The 15,719-nt window shown below is 48.6% G+C and overlaps 1 protein-coding gene across 23 annotated transcripts in view; it reads right to left on the bottom strand.

The window, feature by feature from the left end:
* Positions 1-15,625, bottom strand: part of PARD3 (par-3 family cell polarity regulator) — a 634,673-nt gene extending 619,048 nt beyond the window's left edge. For 17 of the 23 annotated variants that reach the window (XM_084980484.1, XM_084980483.1, XM_084980475.1 and 14 more), the window contains exon 1: positions 15,212-15,365. Coding sequence is in view for 21 of the 23 variants with exons in the window: in XM_084980483.1 (XP_084836609.1) it covers positions 15,212-15,331 (120 nt within the window). In the remaining 2 variants the exon portion in view is untranslated. Of the gene's footprint in view, positions 1-15,211; positions 15,368-15,557 lie in introns of those variants that run through there. The other 6 variants (XM_084980471.1, XM_084980461.1, XM_084980477.1 and 3 more) reach the window with 2 other exon arrangements.
* Positions 15,626-15,719: the final 94 nt, after the last annotated feature.

Raw genomic sequence — 15,719 nt, forward strand, 5'->3', positions numbered from 1 at the left:
CCCTTGAGGTCATTAAGCTCACCCAGACATCATTAAGAGCTAGTGGCTAAAACCTAGGGATGCTGGTGCTGTGGATTGTTTCCACAAATAAAACTCAAAATGAACAGGCAGAAGTGAGTGACTTCAAATGTCAGAAATGAAAAGGTACAGACTGGGCCACTGTCACCTAAGTGACCAGCCCATTTCCATGCACAGCTACAAGGCAGCAGGGCCCTCGGTCACCTAACACGACCCCAAAGGACCTGGTGGCTGCTCTACCCCAATGGTTCCCCATCCTTGTGGCATGAGAACCACCCGAGGAACTTGGCAGACATCCCAGTATCCACCCCCCGACCCAGAGATCTGATGCTTGTGGCTGGTGGGGAGCCTGGGCATCCATGTCTTAGACATCTTTCAGGTATTGCTCCCTGCAGCCAGGGTTGAGAACAATTGCTCTGGAATCATCTGTGGATCGGGTTAAAATGCGCATCCTGAGAGCGTCTGGGATGAGGTCTGTGATTTTACATCTCTAACCAGCTTCCAAGCAGTGCCGATGCTGCTGGTCAGCAGACCACACCTGAGCAGCAAAGGGCTCCAACATCTAGCCACGCCTCCTCGACCCAAGTAGGCCCATCATCCCAAAGACGCCCTTCTTCCCTAAGCCCATGAGCTGCTCAGGGGCAACCAGGTCAGGAAAGAACCTGTCTTCTCGGATGGGGGCTGTCTACTCTTTCTTGTGGCACAGCAATATCCTAAAATGCAGGGGCCACGTTGTGCGTTGTGGTGTAAGGAGTCACAGCACAGGCTCTGCAGCCAGAGGGGGTCGAATCAGATGTACAACTTTAGGCCACTTTTTAAATCCTCTTTGGCCCAAGCGTCCTCACCTATAAATTCGGATTTGCACCACTCCCAGCCCTGCATGGGATTAATAAAGCGGCTCAGAGCACTGAGCCCAGCACATAGGACCTGGTGCACAAAAGGCCCCTAATGCACAGAGTGCCAGCCTGGCCCTCGGTCATGACAGCATCACAGCTACCATTTCCTGACACCGGTTTCCTGGTTCCCCGCCTACCTGCCAGAAACTCCCCAACGAACCAGGACTCAGAAGACCTCTGGCTGTCACTGTCAAAGGTACTTTCTCAACAACTCCCCCACCTGACAGGCAGAGAAATAATGCCCTTGATACAGCACCTCTTGTGCAAGAACTTTCGATCATCTGTCCTGACTTAATAAGCTCACTAGCACCAAAAGCAAAGACTGACCTGAAAACACCACTCTGTTGAATCTATAAAGGAAGCAGCTTCCCACTTCATAGGTGGAAAAACAGCCCAGGGCCAAAAACTCCTCTGCTCTGGGCTGAAATCCCGCCCCCAAACCATCTATCAAAACAGACTAAGATCTGTCTAAGACTCCCCAGATAAAAGAGTAAAACTTGGGAGTTCCTGTCATGGCTCAGTGGTCAACGACTCCGACTAGGAACCATGAAGTTGCAGGTTCAATCTCTGGCCTTTCTCAGTGGGTTAAGGATCCGGCGTTGCCGTGAGCTGTGGTGTAGGTCGAAGATGAGGCTCAGATCTGGCATTGCTGTGGCTGTGCCATAGGGTGGCAGCAACAGCTCCGACTGGACCCCTAACCTGGGAACCTCCATGTGCCACTGGTGCAGCCCTAGAAAAGACAAAAAAAAAAAAAAAAAAAAAAAGGAAGGGAAAAAGAGGAGAAGTTAATTAACTCGATGGGAGGAAATCTGCAAAATGTATATGCATATCACAATCACATGGCACACTTTAAATAGCTTGCAATTTTGTCAATTACACCTCAATAAAGCTGAGGAGGGAACTCCCCCAAAGTTATTTCTCCCCAGTTTTGTTATGAAATGCTAGGGCATTCTGGAAAGGTTTTGGAAAGTACCATTCATTCCTTTCATTACAAAGCACAAAACACAGGAAGCTGGAAATGGAAGAGATAGGCATGAATTCGAATCTCCCAAACTGTGGTATCTCCTTTTCCTGTCCTGTATGGAACAAAAGCTTAGAATTTCAAATGCACCCAATGACATTGAGACAATGTTTACAAACAAACACTGGAAAGGATCAAAGTCAAACTATGGCCATTGCACCACTAGATAAGCTCTATTGTTTTAATCACTACTTAGCAGCTTCCCTAAACACATATGCAGAGAAGGAGGCAGCACTGCTCTAATTAATAAGACATTTAAAGTCCTCAAAGAGAGGAAAACAACTCTCCATTCCACGGTGGGGAAAGGCAGATGAGAAGCGGCGATCCTCTGGAGGCCACGAGGCCAGTGAGTTGTGAGGCACTGGCCAGGCGGACAGGGAAGCACGGCCACACCCAGAGCCCAAGCCAGCCTCCCAGACACCACGGCCTGTTCAAGATGATAAATGGGTCCATTCTTGGGAGACGTCTTCAGGTGACTGGCATTGGGTGCCTTTAGCTGAACAGAGGTATTAAAAGTCACAGCAGGAGTTCCCATCGTGGCACAGTGGTTAACGAATCCAACTAGGAACCATGAGGTTGCGAGTTCGGTCCCTGCCCTTGCTCAGTGGGTTAAGGATCTGGCGTTGCCGTGAGCTATGGTGTAGGTTGCAGACTCAGCTCAGATCCCGAGTTGCTGTGGCTCTGGCGTAGGCTGGTGGCTGCAGCTCCGATTGAGCCCCTAGCCAGGGAACCTCCATATGCCACAGGAGCGGCCCAAGAAATAGCAAAAAAAGACAAAAAAAAAAAAAAAAAAAAAAAAGTCACAGCAATCTGTCAACCCTTACAACCACCTACCCAGGCAAAAGATGCTCTGGGTTCATTTACCGCTGATTTAGCCCTAAAATCACCATCTTAAAGATCTAGAGAAGAGGAGTTCCCGTCTTGGCACAGCAGAAACAAATCTGACTAGGAACCATGAGGTTGCAGGCTTAATCCCTGGCCTTGCTCAGTGGGTTAAGGATCCAGCATTGCCATGAGCTGTGGTGTGAGCTGTGGTGTAGGTCGCAGACGTGGCTTGGATCCCGTGTTGCTGTGGCTCTGGTGTAGGCCAGTAGCTTACAGCTCCAATTAGACCCCTAGCCTGGGAAGCTCCATATGCCGAGGTGTGGCCCTAAAAAGACAAAAGACAAAAAAAAAAAAAAAAAAAAAAAGATCTAGAGAAGAGCAAGGAAGTACTATGGGCACGTGAGTTATAGATGCCTGTAGAATAAAGGATTACAGGGGCCACAAAAATGTCGCCTTTCCCATTTTATTGTTTTTGTTTTTTTGGTTTTGGTTTTGGTTTTGTCTTTTCCAGGGCCGCACCCTCAGCATACGGAGGTTCCCAGGCTAGGGGTCCAATCGGAGCTATAGCTGCGGGCCTACACCACAGCCACAACAACGCAGGATCCAAGCCACATCTGCGACCTACACCACAGCGGCAATGCAGGATCCTTGACCCACTGAGCAAGGCCAAGGATCAAACCTGCAACCTCATGGTTCCTAGTCAGATTCGTTAACCACTGAGCCACGACGGGAACTCCCTCATTTTATAACTCGGACTATCTCTTTGAGGTCCAGGGTATTCACAGAACTCCTACCAGTTAATAAATACTGAAGGTCTTTAAAACATTTGTGCATTCTATGAATATCCACAGTGTTTACAATTTCTAGCCTTACTCCTTCCAAGTTTCAAAAGATTTTTTAAAGGAAAAATGTGTAACCAAAGCCTTTTAAAATACTGAAACTTGGCATCGTCTCCATTCATCTAGTAGTATGGCAGCTGCAATCATCTTAGAAAATAACAAGGGCTGCTAGGAGAAGAAGTCACATAGCTAAAGTCACACACTTCTCCTTGATCTGTAAAAGAATCAGCTTTAACTATTGGGTTAGCAGAACATTCTTCTTCCCTATTTCCAATTGATTTATTAGTAAATACTAATACTGGAATTTTGACAGTACTTTTAAGAATAAAGAGGTAACACTTTAACTTATCATCTTGAAAAAGACAACTGGTATCATAAATCAAACCAAAAATCAAGGTAACTTTATGAATTAGCCACTAAAAAAAGTGTGCCTAAACTATGTGTAAAACTTGGGAGAAAGAAAGAAAAATATCTAAAATTGCCCAGAAGACTATAATATGACGAGGGGATTATCAACACTAAATCCCTAGATCATCATTACTGCCCACAACAACAGCAACAACAACACAATTCCAAATCAGAGATGAGAAAACTGAGGCTCACAGAGCTGACGGGGCCTGCCAAAGGTCAAAACTACTGCGGCCAAAACCAAGAACTCAAAGAGCTTTTCCACTGTGGACATCTACGGGGCATCTAAATCAATGTCACCAGGATTTTATTTCTTAAATTGCAGGAGAATGTTTTCAAGATGTTTTGAGGGAGAGCTTTTTTGGCCAAACATTGTTTCCTGCATCTACAGCAGTTCGAAAGAGGATGAGAAGCAACGATGCAGAAGTATTTATTCAAGTGAGCCTTAATCCCCAGCAACCGTTCTTAGCAAAGACAAAAGAACAGTTCTGCGAACATTTACTCTGTTTTACTTCCTATGATGCTTTTTTACATTCTCTCTTCAAACCCTCACAACAATCCCATGAAGGACTCAGAAGTCACATCAGAAGCCAAGGATCCTGGGCTTACAGAGGTTATGGTTCTTGCTCTCACACACACAAATGCTGCAATCTGCTCTTCTGAATCCTGGCCCAGAGTGTGTCATGCTGATGTGCCTGCCTCCTGGGAGAAAGAAAAAGAAAAAAGAAAAAAAATCCACCACCAAACTTTCCACCTCTAATTGTGTTTTTGCAAACATCTGTGTTTTAAGAAGTAGCTCAGGAGTTCCCGTCGTGGCGCAGTGGTTAACGAATCCGACTAGGAACCATGAGGTTGCGGGTTCGGTCCCTGCCCTTGCTCAGTGGGCTAACGATCCGGCGTTGCCGTGAGCTGTGGTGTAGGTTGCAGACGCGGCTCGGATCCCGCGTTGCTGTGGCTCTGGCGTAGGCCGGTGGCTACAGCTCCGATTCAACCCCTAGCCTGGGAACCTCCATATGCCGCGGGAGCGGCCCAAGAAATAGCAACAATAACAACAACAACAACAAAAAAGACAAAAGACAAAAGACAAAAAAAAAAAAAAAAAAAAAAAAAAAGAAGTAGCTCATAAAACACAAAAGATAAAATTGACTCCACCATAAAAAGTGTAGAGTTATCTATCCAGATGATGCACTTTCACTTCAAGAGATCCTCTCGATTTGTCTAAAGGCTTGTTCCAGATCTCTCACAAAGTGGCAAAGGTACCAAAGCCTACATCCAACTTTCATGGCTGCAGTGATGGACCGGAGCCTGTGTGGTGATGTCCCAGGTATCAAGAGCCTGCGTGTTTACCTCCCTCTTCCAGGAACAGAATCTCAGTTCAGGGACTAGCACTGCTGGGCAGGACCCTGGTGCACTCTTGCTCACCTGTGACTTTGCACACCGGATTTCAGAACTACAGATTACACATCTCTTTGTGTGTTCCCCGGAAAATGGTTGAATCTTTGAAACTCTGGATCTAACATTAGATTTGGAAAAAAAAATTAAAACACGAACATGAAAAATTTTCCCAGTTTTACTGTATGCTTAAAAGAACCAGAAAAAATAATAATAATTCCCAGGCTGACCCTTTATAGAGAATGGCGCGCTCTTTTTTTACATTTTTAATCTGTTAATGTAACATATTTTTATTATTTAGCAATTTTAGGTTGTTGATATATAGTGAGTTATTTTCTGAAATAAACATGGAGAAGGAAATACTGATTTTTATTGTAGAATACATCAGAGGCCTTTTCAGAAACATAAACCCTATCGTACAGGAATGCAATAAAATAACAAGAAAAATTATACACCAAAAAAAATAAATAAATAAACCTAAGTTACAAAAAATGGTCTTAACTGTGTCTGAATATTAAAGAACATTAAAAGTGGGGAAGGAGTTCCTGTCATGGCTCGGCAGTAACACACCCAACTAGTATCCATGAAGATGAGGGTTCAATTCCTGGCCTCACTCAGTGGGTTAAGGATCCAGCGTTGCCATGAGCTGAGGTGTAGGTCACAGGCGCAGTGTGGATCTCGCACTGCTGTGGCTGTGGCTGTGGCTGTGGCTGTGGCATAGGTTGGCAGCTACAGCTCCGATTTGACCCCCTAGCCTGGGAACTTCCACATGTCGAGGCTGCAGCCCTAAAAAGACCAAAAAAAAAAAAAAAAAAAAAAAAAAAAGGTGGGGAAAATATTGACCTGCTTTCTCTAAAACCACTTAAATTTTCACCACCATAAAAATAGCAAGTTCCTGAATATATATGTGTATGTCTTTGTATATACATAGCAAGCATTTAGAATCATGCAGTATCATGCATTTAGTCACACTTCACAAAGGCAATAGTCTTAAGTCACTCCTGAGCACGTACTTTATCTTGAAAGACATTTATCTTGGGTCAGTAAAGAATTCTGAGGAAAACTCCAGGCAAAATACATCCTAACTTTAATCAGCATAAGTTTGACCCAGGGCGCAGGCCCATCAGTTCAAAATAAGGGAAGCAAAACATTCTCACTGGGAGGGGGGGATGGAGTAGAGACGGACCCTGTCTGCACCTCCAAAAAGCCACTGCCACCACCCCGGCCCCAGGGTCCCACAGGCACCATAACCAACACACAGACTTGGGGTGGCTGTCAGCAGGGAGCCCAGCCCAGAACTGCTGAATATGGGCAGATGAAGCTGGGAAAATTGACTCTCATAGAGCTTGCGAGATTTGCCAAAGGTCAAAACTACGGACCCAACCCCAAAACCAGAAAAGCTCTTCCACTATGGACACATAGGCCATCCAGTCAACTGCAGAGGCAGCTGGTGAGCTGGGTGGGAAGGAATGTCTGGTTGAGGGAGAACAAGGCAGGACAGGCGGGGTGTTGGCTGGTGAAGCCTTTGAGGAGACCAGGGGACCTGTTAGCTCAGCAGCCCAGGCTTAGCAGACAGCACCAGGAAACACCAGGCCGGCTTGAGAAAGCAGCTTCACGCACTGTATGGAAAATGCCTAAAAATAGCCAGTCTTCATTTCGAGGTTTCTGAGCATCTCTGACACAGCATGTCTTATGGGACTCTCAGAACAATAAAATACCTAAAAATGGGGCTTTGTTCACAATGGCTTAGGAAGTCCATATTTTTTTAACATCTTTATTGAGGCATAATAATATACCACAAAATTCACCCATGTGAAGTGTACAGTTCAGAGTTCCTGCTGTGGCACAATGGGATCGGCAGTGTCTCTGGAGCTCTGGGACACAGGTTCAATCCCCAGCCCAGCACAGTAGTTTAAGGATTCAGTGTTGCTGCAGCTGCATGTAGGTTGCAACTGTGGCTTGGTTCTGATCCCTGGCCCGGGAACTCCATATGCCTCAGGATGGCCGAATATGAAAAAAAGAAAAAAAAAATGGAAGTGTACAATTCAATGATGTTTAGTATACTCGCAATGGAACACAGCTATCACCACTATCTCAACTTAGAACATTTTCATCACCCACAAAACCACCCCATCGCCATTAAACATCACTCACATTACCCTCAACGCCCAGGCCCAGGCAACTGCTATGCTACTTTCTCATCCACACACTTGCCTATTCTGGTCCTTTCGTACATACGTACTCATACGATATATGTGCGCCAGTATAAGTGGCTTCCTTCATGCAGCATAGTGTTTACGAGATTCATCTATGGTGAGGGCTGTGTCTGAAATTCATCCCTTTTTATGGCTGAATAATATTCCCACGTGTACTAGTCCACAAATTATTCAGTTGGTAGACATTTGGATTGTCCCATTTGGGGACTATTATGAATAGTGTTGCCATGAACGTTCATATACATGTTTTTTATAGAGAAACATGCTTTCATTTCTCATGTGGGTGTATGTGTACAAACTATTTTTGAGAGAAAAAATTAAATAATTCACAGTTCAAGTCATTTGGAATGAAGCTTGGCATTTTATTTCCAAGTTCCGATACGAGTTGACAGAGGAAAAAAGCATAAACAAAAGTAACATTTAATGACATGAACCACATTGAGATGGCAGGCCAGACACAGGCAGACGCAAGGCTACTAAAGAAAGGCATGTTTACATCATCCTTCCAAATGGAAAACAATCTTTAACAGGTTAAAATAATAACTAAAAGACAAAAAATAATTACCGTTCAACTATGTTCACAGAACACTGCCATTCTTTTCATAAAGTTTTCTATTTTCCATATAAAACAAAATAGATGCCAGAAATAAATAGGTAGAATGTATAAATGCACTGAGCTTCTGCTTTACTGCCGTTGACCTTGGCCCCGGCTAGGACTGCTGCCTGAGTGACCCAGCAGGAGAAAAGTCCATTGTGCAGGCCTAACCACCCACCTCCAGCCCCTGGAAAAGCAGCTCCGCCTGTGGAAAGCACGTCCCTGGACCAACTGTATATATTTCTTTGCATCCCTGAGAAAATGCAGAGGGCTCTGGTCGTCTCTCAGGTGTTCACCATCACCAGCCTGTCTCCACCTCTACAGAGAGGCAGAAACCTCCCCCGGCAGATGGAGGGCTGCACAAGTGGGATTCTGAATGTCACCTCTCCGCCAATTCGCAAGCCAAGAAGCACTTCATGTCGCCAGACTCTCTCTGCAAATCTCAGACCCTAAACATTTCTGTTGACTCCTGGCACTTGCCCATGGATCCCAACTGACAGATTTAGAAGTGCCAGACCCAGCATAGGTGTGTCCCGGGGCCAGATTCCTGCACTGCCCTGGCCACCTGCCTTGAACCAGGCCCAGTGCAAATCCCAGGACGATCCCTCTGCTTGGTCTGAAAAACAGACCCAACTCCTTGAAAATGGCCAACACAAAAGCATACCTTTGAGGACTCCAAAATCACACTAAGTCTGAGTTTCAATTACAATCTCTTCGGGCCAATATGCCAAACATGCCAAACATACCAAACACTGAAGTCCTTAAAATTATAGTCTCCAAAATAAAAGCGCACTTTTTGAGGGAGAATAATGTGCAATGTATTTATTCTCAACTTTGTATCTACTCAGCTTGTGAAATGACTAAGTGGCCAGCTTTCTTTTCTTTTTTTTCTTTTTTTTTGGTCTTTTTAGGGTCATACCCACAACATATGGAAGTTCCCAGACTAGTGGTTGAATTGGAGCCCCAGCCCCAACAACATGGGGTCTGAGCCTCTTCTGTGACCTACACCACAGCTTGCAGCAACTCCGGACCTGCAAGCCACCGAGGCCAAGGATCAAACCTATATCCTCATGGATATTATTCTGTTTCTTAGCCTGCTGAGCCACAATGGGAACTCCTATGTGGCTGATGTTGAGGCAGGGCCATCACCTTCCAGCACCTCTCCTGGAGGAGAAGGGGCACAATTTTGTTCTGAAACAAACAGACCGAAACACCCACAGCAAAGCACATTCCTCCAGGTCAGTACAGGAGCTGCGGAAAGGTCCTAAGAGAAGCAGCAAGCCAGGAGAAGCCCAGGCAGCCTTGGGATGCAGAGTCAGCATCCCGATGGGGGGGCTGAGGCTCAAGAGATGCACAGACACAGTGAAGAAGTGGTCCAGGAGGGAGAAATAGACAACACCAAAGCGAAGGCAGGAAAGTCCAAGCAAGTCCAAGTGTATAGGGGTGAGGTGGGGGTTTGATGGGGGAGAGGCTGGAGTGAGGAGGGGTCCTGCAGGGACAGGCCCCACTGAGACGAAGGACTCAGCCTCTGGGGAAAGTGGGTGCTGAGGGGACTCAGCCTCTGGGGAAAGTGGGTGCTAAGGGGACTCAGCCTCTGGGGAAAGTGGGTGCTGAGGTATTTAAGCAGAAGAGCACACTGAGATTTGCATTTTAGAAAGATTGGCCTTGGAGTTCCTAGTGGTTAAGGACTCAGCTTGGTCACTGCTGTGGTACAGGTTATAGATCCCTGGCTAGGAAGATCCACATGCTGCAGGCATGGCTAAATAAAGGAAAGAAAAATTTAAAAAGATTAGGCTTTCAAACATGTTCCATTTATTTTTCCTCTTTGAAGGGGAAGACAGGAGAATGTCAATGAAAGAATAAAATTTATTTCATTTCACTATTCAAAAATATTGTCATTCAAATAAAACAAAAAAAAATATTGTCATTCAAACTGCAACAAGGTAACTGTTTTCCTAAAAGTTTCAGTAAGTTTGTAAATGTGTAACAACATTTGTTCACAAAAAAAACTCACACCAACCACAAGATTTGTCATAAAAACCATGACTTATATGGTTATAGTAATCAACCGTCCTCTCTCCCCTCAAAAGGAAGGCACATTTTCAAAAGTTACTGTCAGCATCCATCAATTTAAGTTGTTTTTTTAATAACAACAAATTGCTGTTAAATAACTCTTAAGGTTTCCACACTTGAGGACAGAAGCAGTGGCCCAGAGAGCAACTCAGAGTAAAGCCAATATCCACAACGCTTACATTCCCTGCCTAATACACACACACACACACACACACTCTCTCTCTCTCTCTCTCTCTCACACACACACACGATTGCTCTTCTGATTGTGGTACTACTTAGGCAAATATGAATAATTCTACCTATGCTTTAATCAAATTGCACACACTGCCTTCATAAGCAGAGAGGAAAAACCCAAACAGGCGTAGTAATAGCAGACTACTTGGGAAAGTTCCACAGGCAGCGAAACTGTTTGGGGAGCAAACCATATCAGGGATCCGGAGGCAGTACCTCGGAGTTTCTGCTCATCAGCCCACTCAGGACCCCGAGAGCCCTGCAAGGGAGCAACCCACTCTAGAGATGAGGAAGTGAGGCTCCGCTGGGCTGGGCTGCCCAAGACTAAGTGGTGAAGAACCGTGATCTCCAAAGCCCATCCCAAGCTCCCCCCGCCAAGAGGGCTCTCGGGTCAGGGGCCGGGCTGAGAGGTTCCAGCCGCTTCCCATCCTCGCCTGTGACTTGAGGCCCTTCTCCCCTCCATTGCTCCGCAGTCGGCAGCATTTCTGCAGCCCGAAGGTGATCCCCTGCCCTCCCCAGAGAAGCGCCCGTCCAGGCTGCCGCCCTGCCCAAACACCCCAGTCCTCCAGGGACCATCCAATTGCAGGAAGTCCCTGCGTCTTGCCCCGGAATTCCCGGTCCTCCTCTACTGGATCCCGCCTTCCATCACGTGACAGGAAGTCTCCACAGGATCCAGACCAGCCCTGATGCCCAAGCACCTTCATCACTCCCTTCCTGCACTGCCTTCCCTCCCACTGCTCAGAATGGGAGCCCACACTCTCCAGACTCAAATGCCTGGACCCCACTGCAGACCGAGGGGCCAGGACACCACGGTCGACAGGTGCTTTTTGAGGTCGCCCCACTACCCAGGTAGGAAGCGCTGTCCTAAATCAAGGCCAGTCTTCCCACTTACTAAGCCAGACGCAAACCCTAGGGATTACAGGAGATTGCTGCCCCCTCCCCCATGTGCAAAGGACCACTCCCATCTCGGAAATCCAGCAGCCACACCTTCTGTGTGCACCAACCCGTTGCAAATTAACACCACTGCCTACTGTTATTTATAGTTGAATATATTCACCCTGCCTCCCAGATTACTTTCTTCCTGAGGGCAAGAATTTGGTCTTAATGTTTTTCTTCACAAACCGTGACATCCTGTACACAGCAGCCAGCCCTCCAACAAATCAACAATTTTTAAGAAAACAAACATGGCAATCTTCTTATCTTTCTCCTAACCAGAGTCTGGATGCACAGCAGGAAAAAATGGGAAATCTTGGGGCCAGCCCTGAGCCACTCAGAATCAAGAAGGAGCGGGTAAAGCCCTAAGAAGTCAAGTCGCCAGACGAGAGTCCCGGCAGTTGGCGCTTTTTACCCCATGTCCATCTGGGACCATGGATGAGTCTGGCCACAGGCAGAAGTCACATACACAGACAGAAAGTCCACGTAACGTGGTCCTCAGTGTCCAGCAGAGCACGCTCCTTAGAGACGGTCTGGATGAGGATGGGTGGATGAGGAAGAACAGCCAAAACATTTTCACCCATCAGTGATCATAGACAGAAAAATGTTTTTTCACTGAAGAAAAAAAAGTGAATAAGTGTAAGCCTTCAAATACCTACTTATTGAGGACATTTCTGGTATTAAGTCACACCACTCCACCACCCAGAAAAACTGATTTGTTTAATCTGAAAACAGCTCAAATATAATGCCAAAAATTAGCCCCACCACACCACAAAATGCTCACTGCCAAGTCTTAGAGGCTGGGGTCTTTTCTCTCCCCTTTCCTTCTCCCACCTGCCCCTCAGCTTAGCTGGTTCTTATGAAGCCATAAACATGATCTTCCCCCATTTTTCCCCACCAGATGGGAGTTTGTCATGGCACATGTCACCTAGCAACCAAACACCACTCCACAGCTACCCAGCTACCCAATTCTTCATACAAAATTTATCTTGTTCTCCTGAACAGTAAGGGATAAGGCAGAGATGACAGAATAAAAGTTAAAACAAGTGTTATTAAGTGTGTGCTTCATACCATTTTACACAGGGTGGGAGAACTGGGAAGAGTGACTAAAGTTTAATCTTGGCCCGTTACCCAAATTTTTTTTTTTTTTTTTTGGTCTTTTTTAGGACCGCACCCACAGCATATGGAGGTTCCCAAGCTAAGGGTCCAATCAGAGCTGTAGCCACCGGCCACAGCAATGCCAAATCCAAGCCATGTCTGCGAGCTACACCACAGCTGACTGCAACACTGGACCTTAACCCACTGAGTGAAGCCAGGGATCGAACCTGTATCCTCTTGGCTACTAGCCGGATTCATTTCCACTGAGCCATGACGGGAACTCATTTTTTTTTTTTTTTTGGCTTTTTTACGGCCCCACCCTCAGTATATGAAGGTTCCCAGGCTAGGGGTCGAATCCAAGCCAGCCACAGCCACAGCAACTCGGGATCTGAGCCGCTTCTGTGACCTACACCACCCGCTACCTAATCATTTAAGAGGCAAAAATACAAATGGACCCAGAAGATACTCTTGCAACACTGGAGAGTCAACAGTCTTGTGATCCAATGGCTGAACTTTGAAGACTGGAAAGCCCATTTAAAAATGTACCTGCTGAGCAGTGAGTTGCACTTAAAGTGAATTTAAATAATTTGGGGATCATCTCCGAGTCATTTACGTCCACCTCCAACAACACCATCACTCACTGAGAATCACCCTTCCTTCCTTCCCTACCAGGTAATCAATCTCATACCTACCCTTCAAAACGCTTAGGCTCCACCCCTTAGGGTGCCTTCCCAGGCTCCCTTCAGAAACCCGTGCTCCCTTTTCCATGTTCTCAGTCTCTGTGAGACAGCCACCCCTGAAGCCTGCACACAAGACCCAGATCCATCATCAAAGCCTCTCAACTCAGCTACCCGACACTCTAGACACCCTAGGGTCTTCTCCCCACTGCACCACAACAGGCACGCACACCTGGCTGCCTTCACCCGGACCATGGAGCCTCTTTCCTAGACTCTCACCGTCCAGTTTCCACCAGCAGCCTGTGGGTCCCTCAGATGTCCAGCACCCAAAACAATGCCTTGGACGTGGCGAATGCTGAAGAATGTCCATGGAAGGTATAGATGACTCAATCAGCCAACTACATTTCTATCTTCCAAACAAGCTGTTCAAGCAACTTGCATCGTGTGCATAACGAAATATGACTAATTTTAAGCATGTAAATGACTAATTTCAAGCATGTAAATTTTAAATTAAGCATATAAGCAAAGAAATGCCAATCACCCCTCCCTACTCAGGAACCTGGGCACAGTGCAGAATGTATGTTATTATTGTATGTCTCTTTCTCTTCACGATTTTGTTGGCTTCCCGAGTACATGTGCAATCTGATTACTGATCTAGAACGTTGCGATCACAGAAGTGATTTCTATGATTATTCATAAACAACCCTTTAAATGTGAGTGTAGGTTTAGAGGGGTTTTCCCCTTCGACTGTTTCAAGACAAACGAGTACCCAATTTCCACTAATTTTATTTGGTTTCTCAATAAAAGAGTTCAACTGTAAGGAACACTTTAGAGCTGTTAAGTCAACATCTTCCATCATTGTGTCAGGTTCTTAAACGTCCCCAAGATTTTCTTTAAAAGGCCAGTTTTATTCTAGTTTTTCTCCACACTAAAAACAACAGTGTAAAAAGGGTTTTTTCCTCTTAATGTCAGAGATATTCACACGCGATCAGTCTTGACAAAGCCACCGTCCCCCTTAACTGTGACCCCCAAACCCCCAGGACCCAAACCACTCCAACGTCGGGGACAAAAAGGAAATTTTAAAAGTGAATATGCTTTCCACCGAACGCTGCTCTGCGGCAAAGACAATATCCTCAGGTGCCTGAGAAAAACTTGGGAGGCGTGGGCTGTTGTCAAACAGACACAGGCGATGCAACACTTTAACAAAACGCCTTTCCACTTCTGACACATTGTAGAGGAATGCAGCGAAGTGGAGACAATGTTACCACTCCACGGGGACGAGGAGAACGCTACTCCACACCCGGCCGTGGCCCCGCAGCCCCCGTGCGCGTGGACCTAGTTGCAGTCAGTCAACTCGGCAATCCGGTGACCGATTTCGGGGCTGTGCTCCTTCAAGGAGCCGTGCTCCGAGGCCTCTCGGTCACCGAGGCGCTGGGCTCCAGCGACGCTCGCGAGCCAGAGGGAGCGGGTCGGTCCCCGCGCCGCGCCCCCACCCCGCGGGACCCCCGCCCGGGGGGCAGGAGCGGCTCCCCCCGCCCGGCGGGGCCCGGAGGCACAGGCGAGCCACTGTCCCAGCGCGCGGAGCGAACTCTTCTCCGCCAGAAAAGTTCCCTGGGCCGGCCTCCGCCCGCGGGCCTGGGCGGGGAGCCGGAGCCGCAGTCCACAGCCGGGAACAGGCGTCCGGCCGGGCTCCGCGCGCTCCGGCGCGGCTCGAGCTCGGCTCCCGGGAGGCTCCGGGCGGCGGCGGCCGGGCGCCGGGGGAGGGGAGGGGGCCGGGGGCCGCGGCCCGGGCGCAGGCAAGTTTGCGGCCCGCAGCCCGGGCAGGGGGCGCAGGCCGGGCGGGCCGCGCGCGCTCCTTTCCCCGCCTCCGCCTCCTCCTCCCCTTCCAGGAAGCGCCATGTTGATCCCGGCGCCTTCCCTCCTCCCGCTCCTCCTCCCCTCCTCCGCCCCCTCCGCCGCCCGCCCCCGCCCGCGCCCCCGGCCCCTCACCTTGGCGATCGCCTTCCGGTAGCGGGTCACCGCTTGCTGGATGAGGCTGAAAACTTTCATGTGGCCGTCCCCGCACGGCACGACCACCCGGGTCCTCCCGAAGCACACGGTCACTTTCATGCCGCCGCCGCCGTCGCCGCGGGCCGGCCCGCGCCCCTCGCTGACCGCGGCCGGAGAGGCCGGAGCGCCCGGGGCCCGGGCGGCTGCACGCGGGGCGCGGGGCGCGGCGCGGGCGCGAGGCTAGGGGCCGGGGCCGGGGGCCCAATCGGCTCGCATGCCCGGCCCGCCGCCCTTGCCTCGCCTCGCCTCGCCTGGCCTGGCCCGAGGCTCGCCCGCCTGTGCCCGCGCGGCGCCGCAGCCTCCGGCCACCTGTTCGGAGTGTCGGCGCGCTCGGCGGCGGGGCCGTGTGGCGCTGGCGCGGCGCTCGATCGCGGCCGCGGGGGAGGGGACGGCGGCGAGGGGAGGGGCAGGGAGGAGGCGCGGAGAGGGGAGCGGCGCGGAGGGGAGG

The sequence above is a fragment of the Sus scrofa genome, chromosome 10, assembly GCF_054392235.1.
Source record: "Sus scrofa isolate SSC_HxYL_T2T_F1_AM1 chromosome 10, Sscrofa_HxYL_maternal_Yorkshire_Landrace_v2.0, whole genome shotgun sequence".
Lineage (NCBI taxonomy): Eukaryota > Metazoa > Chordata > Mammalia > Artiodactyla > Suidae > Sus > Sus scrofa.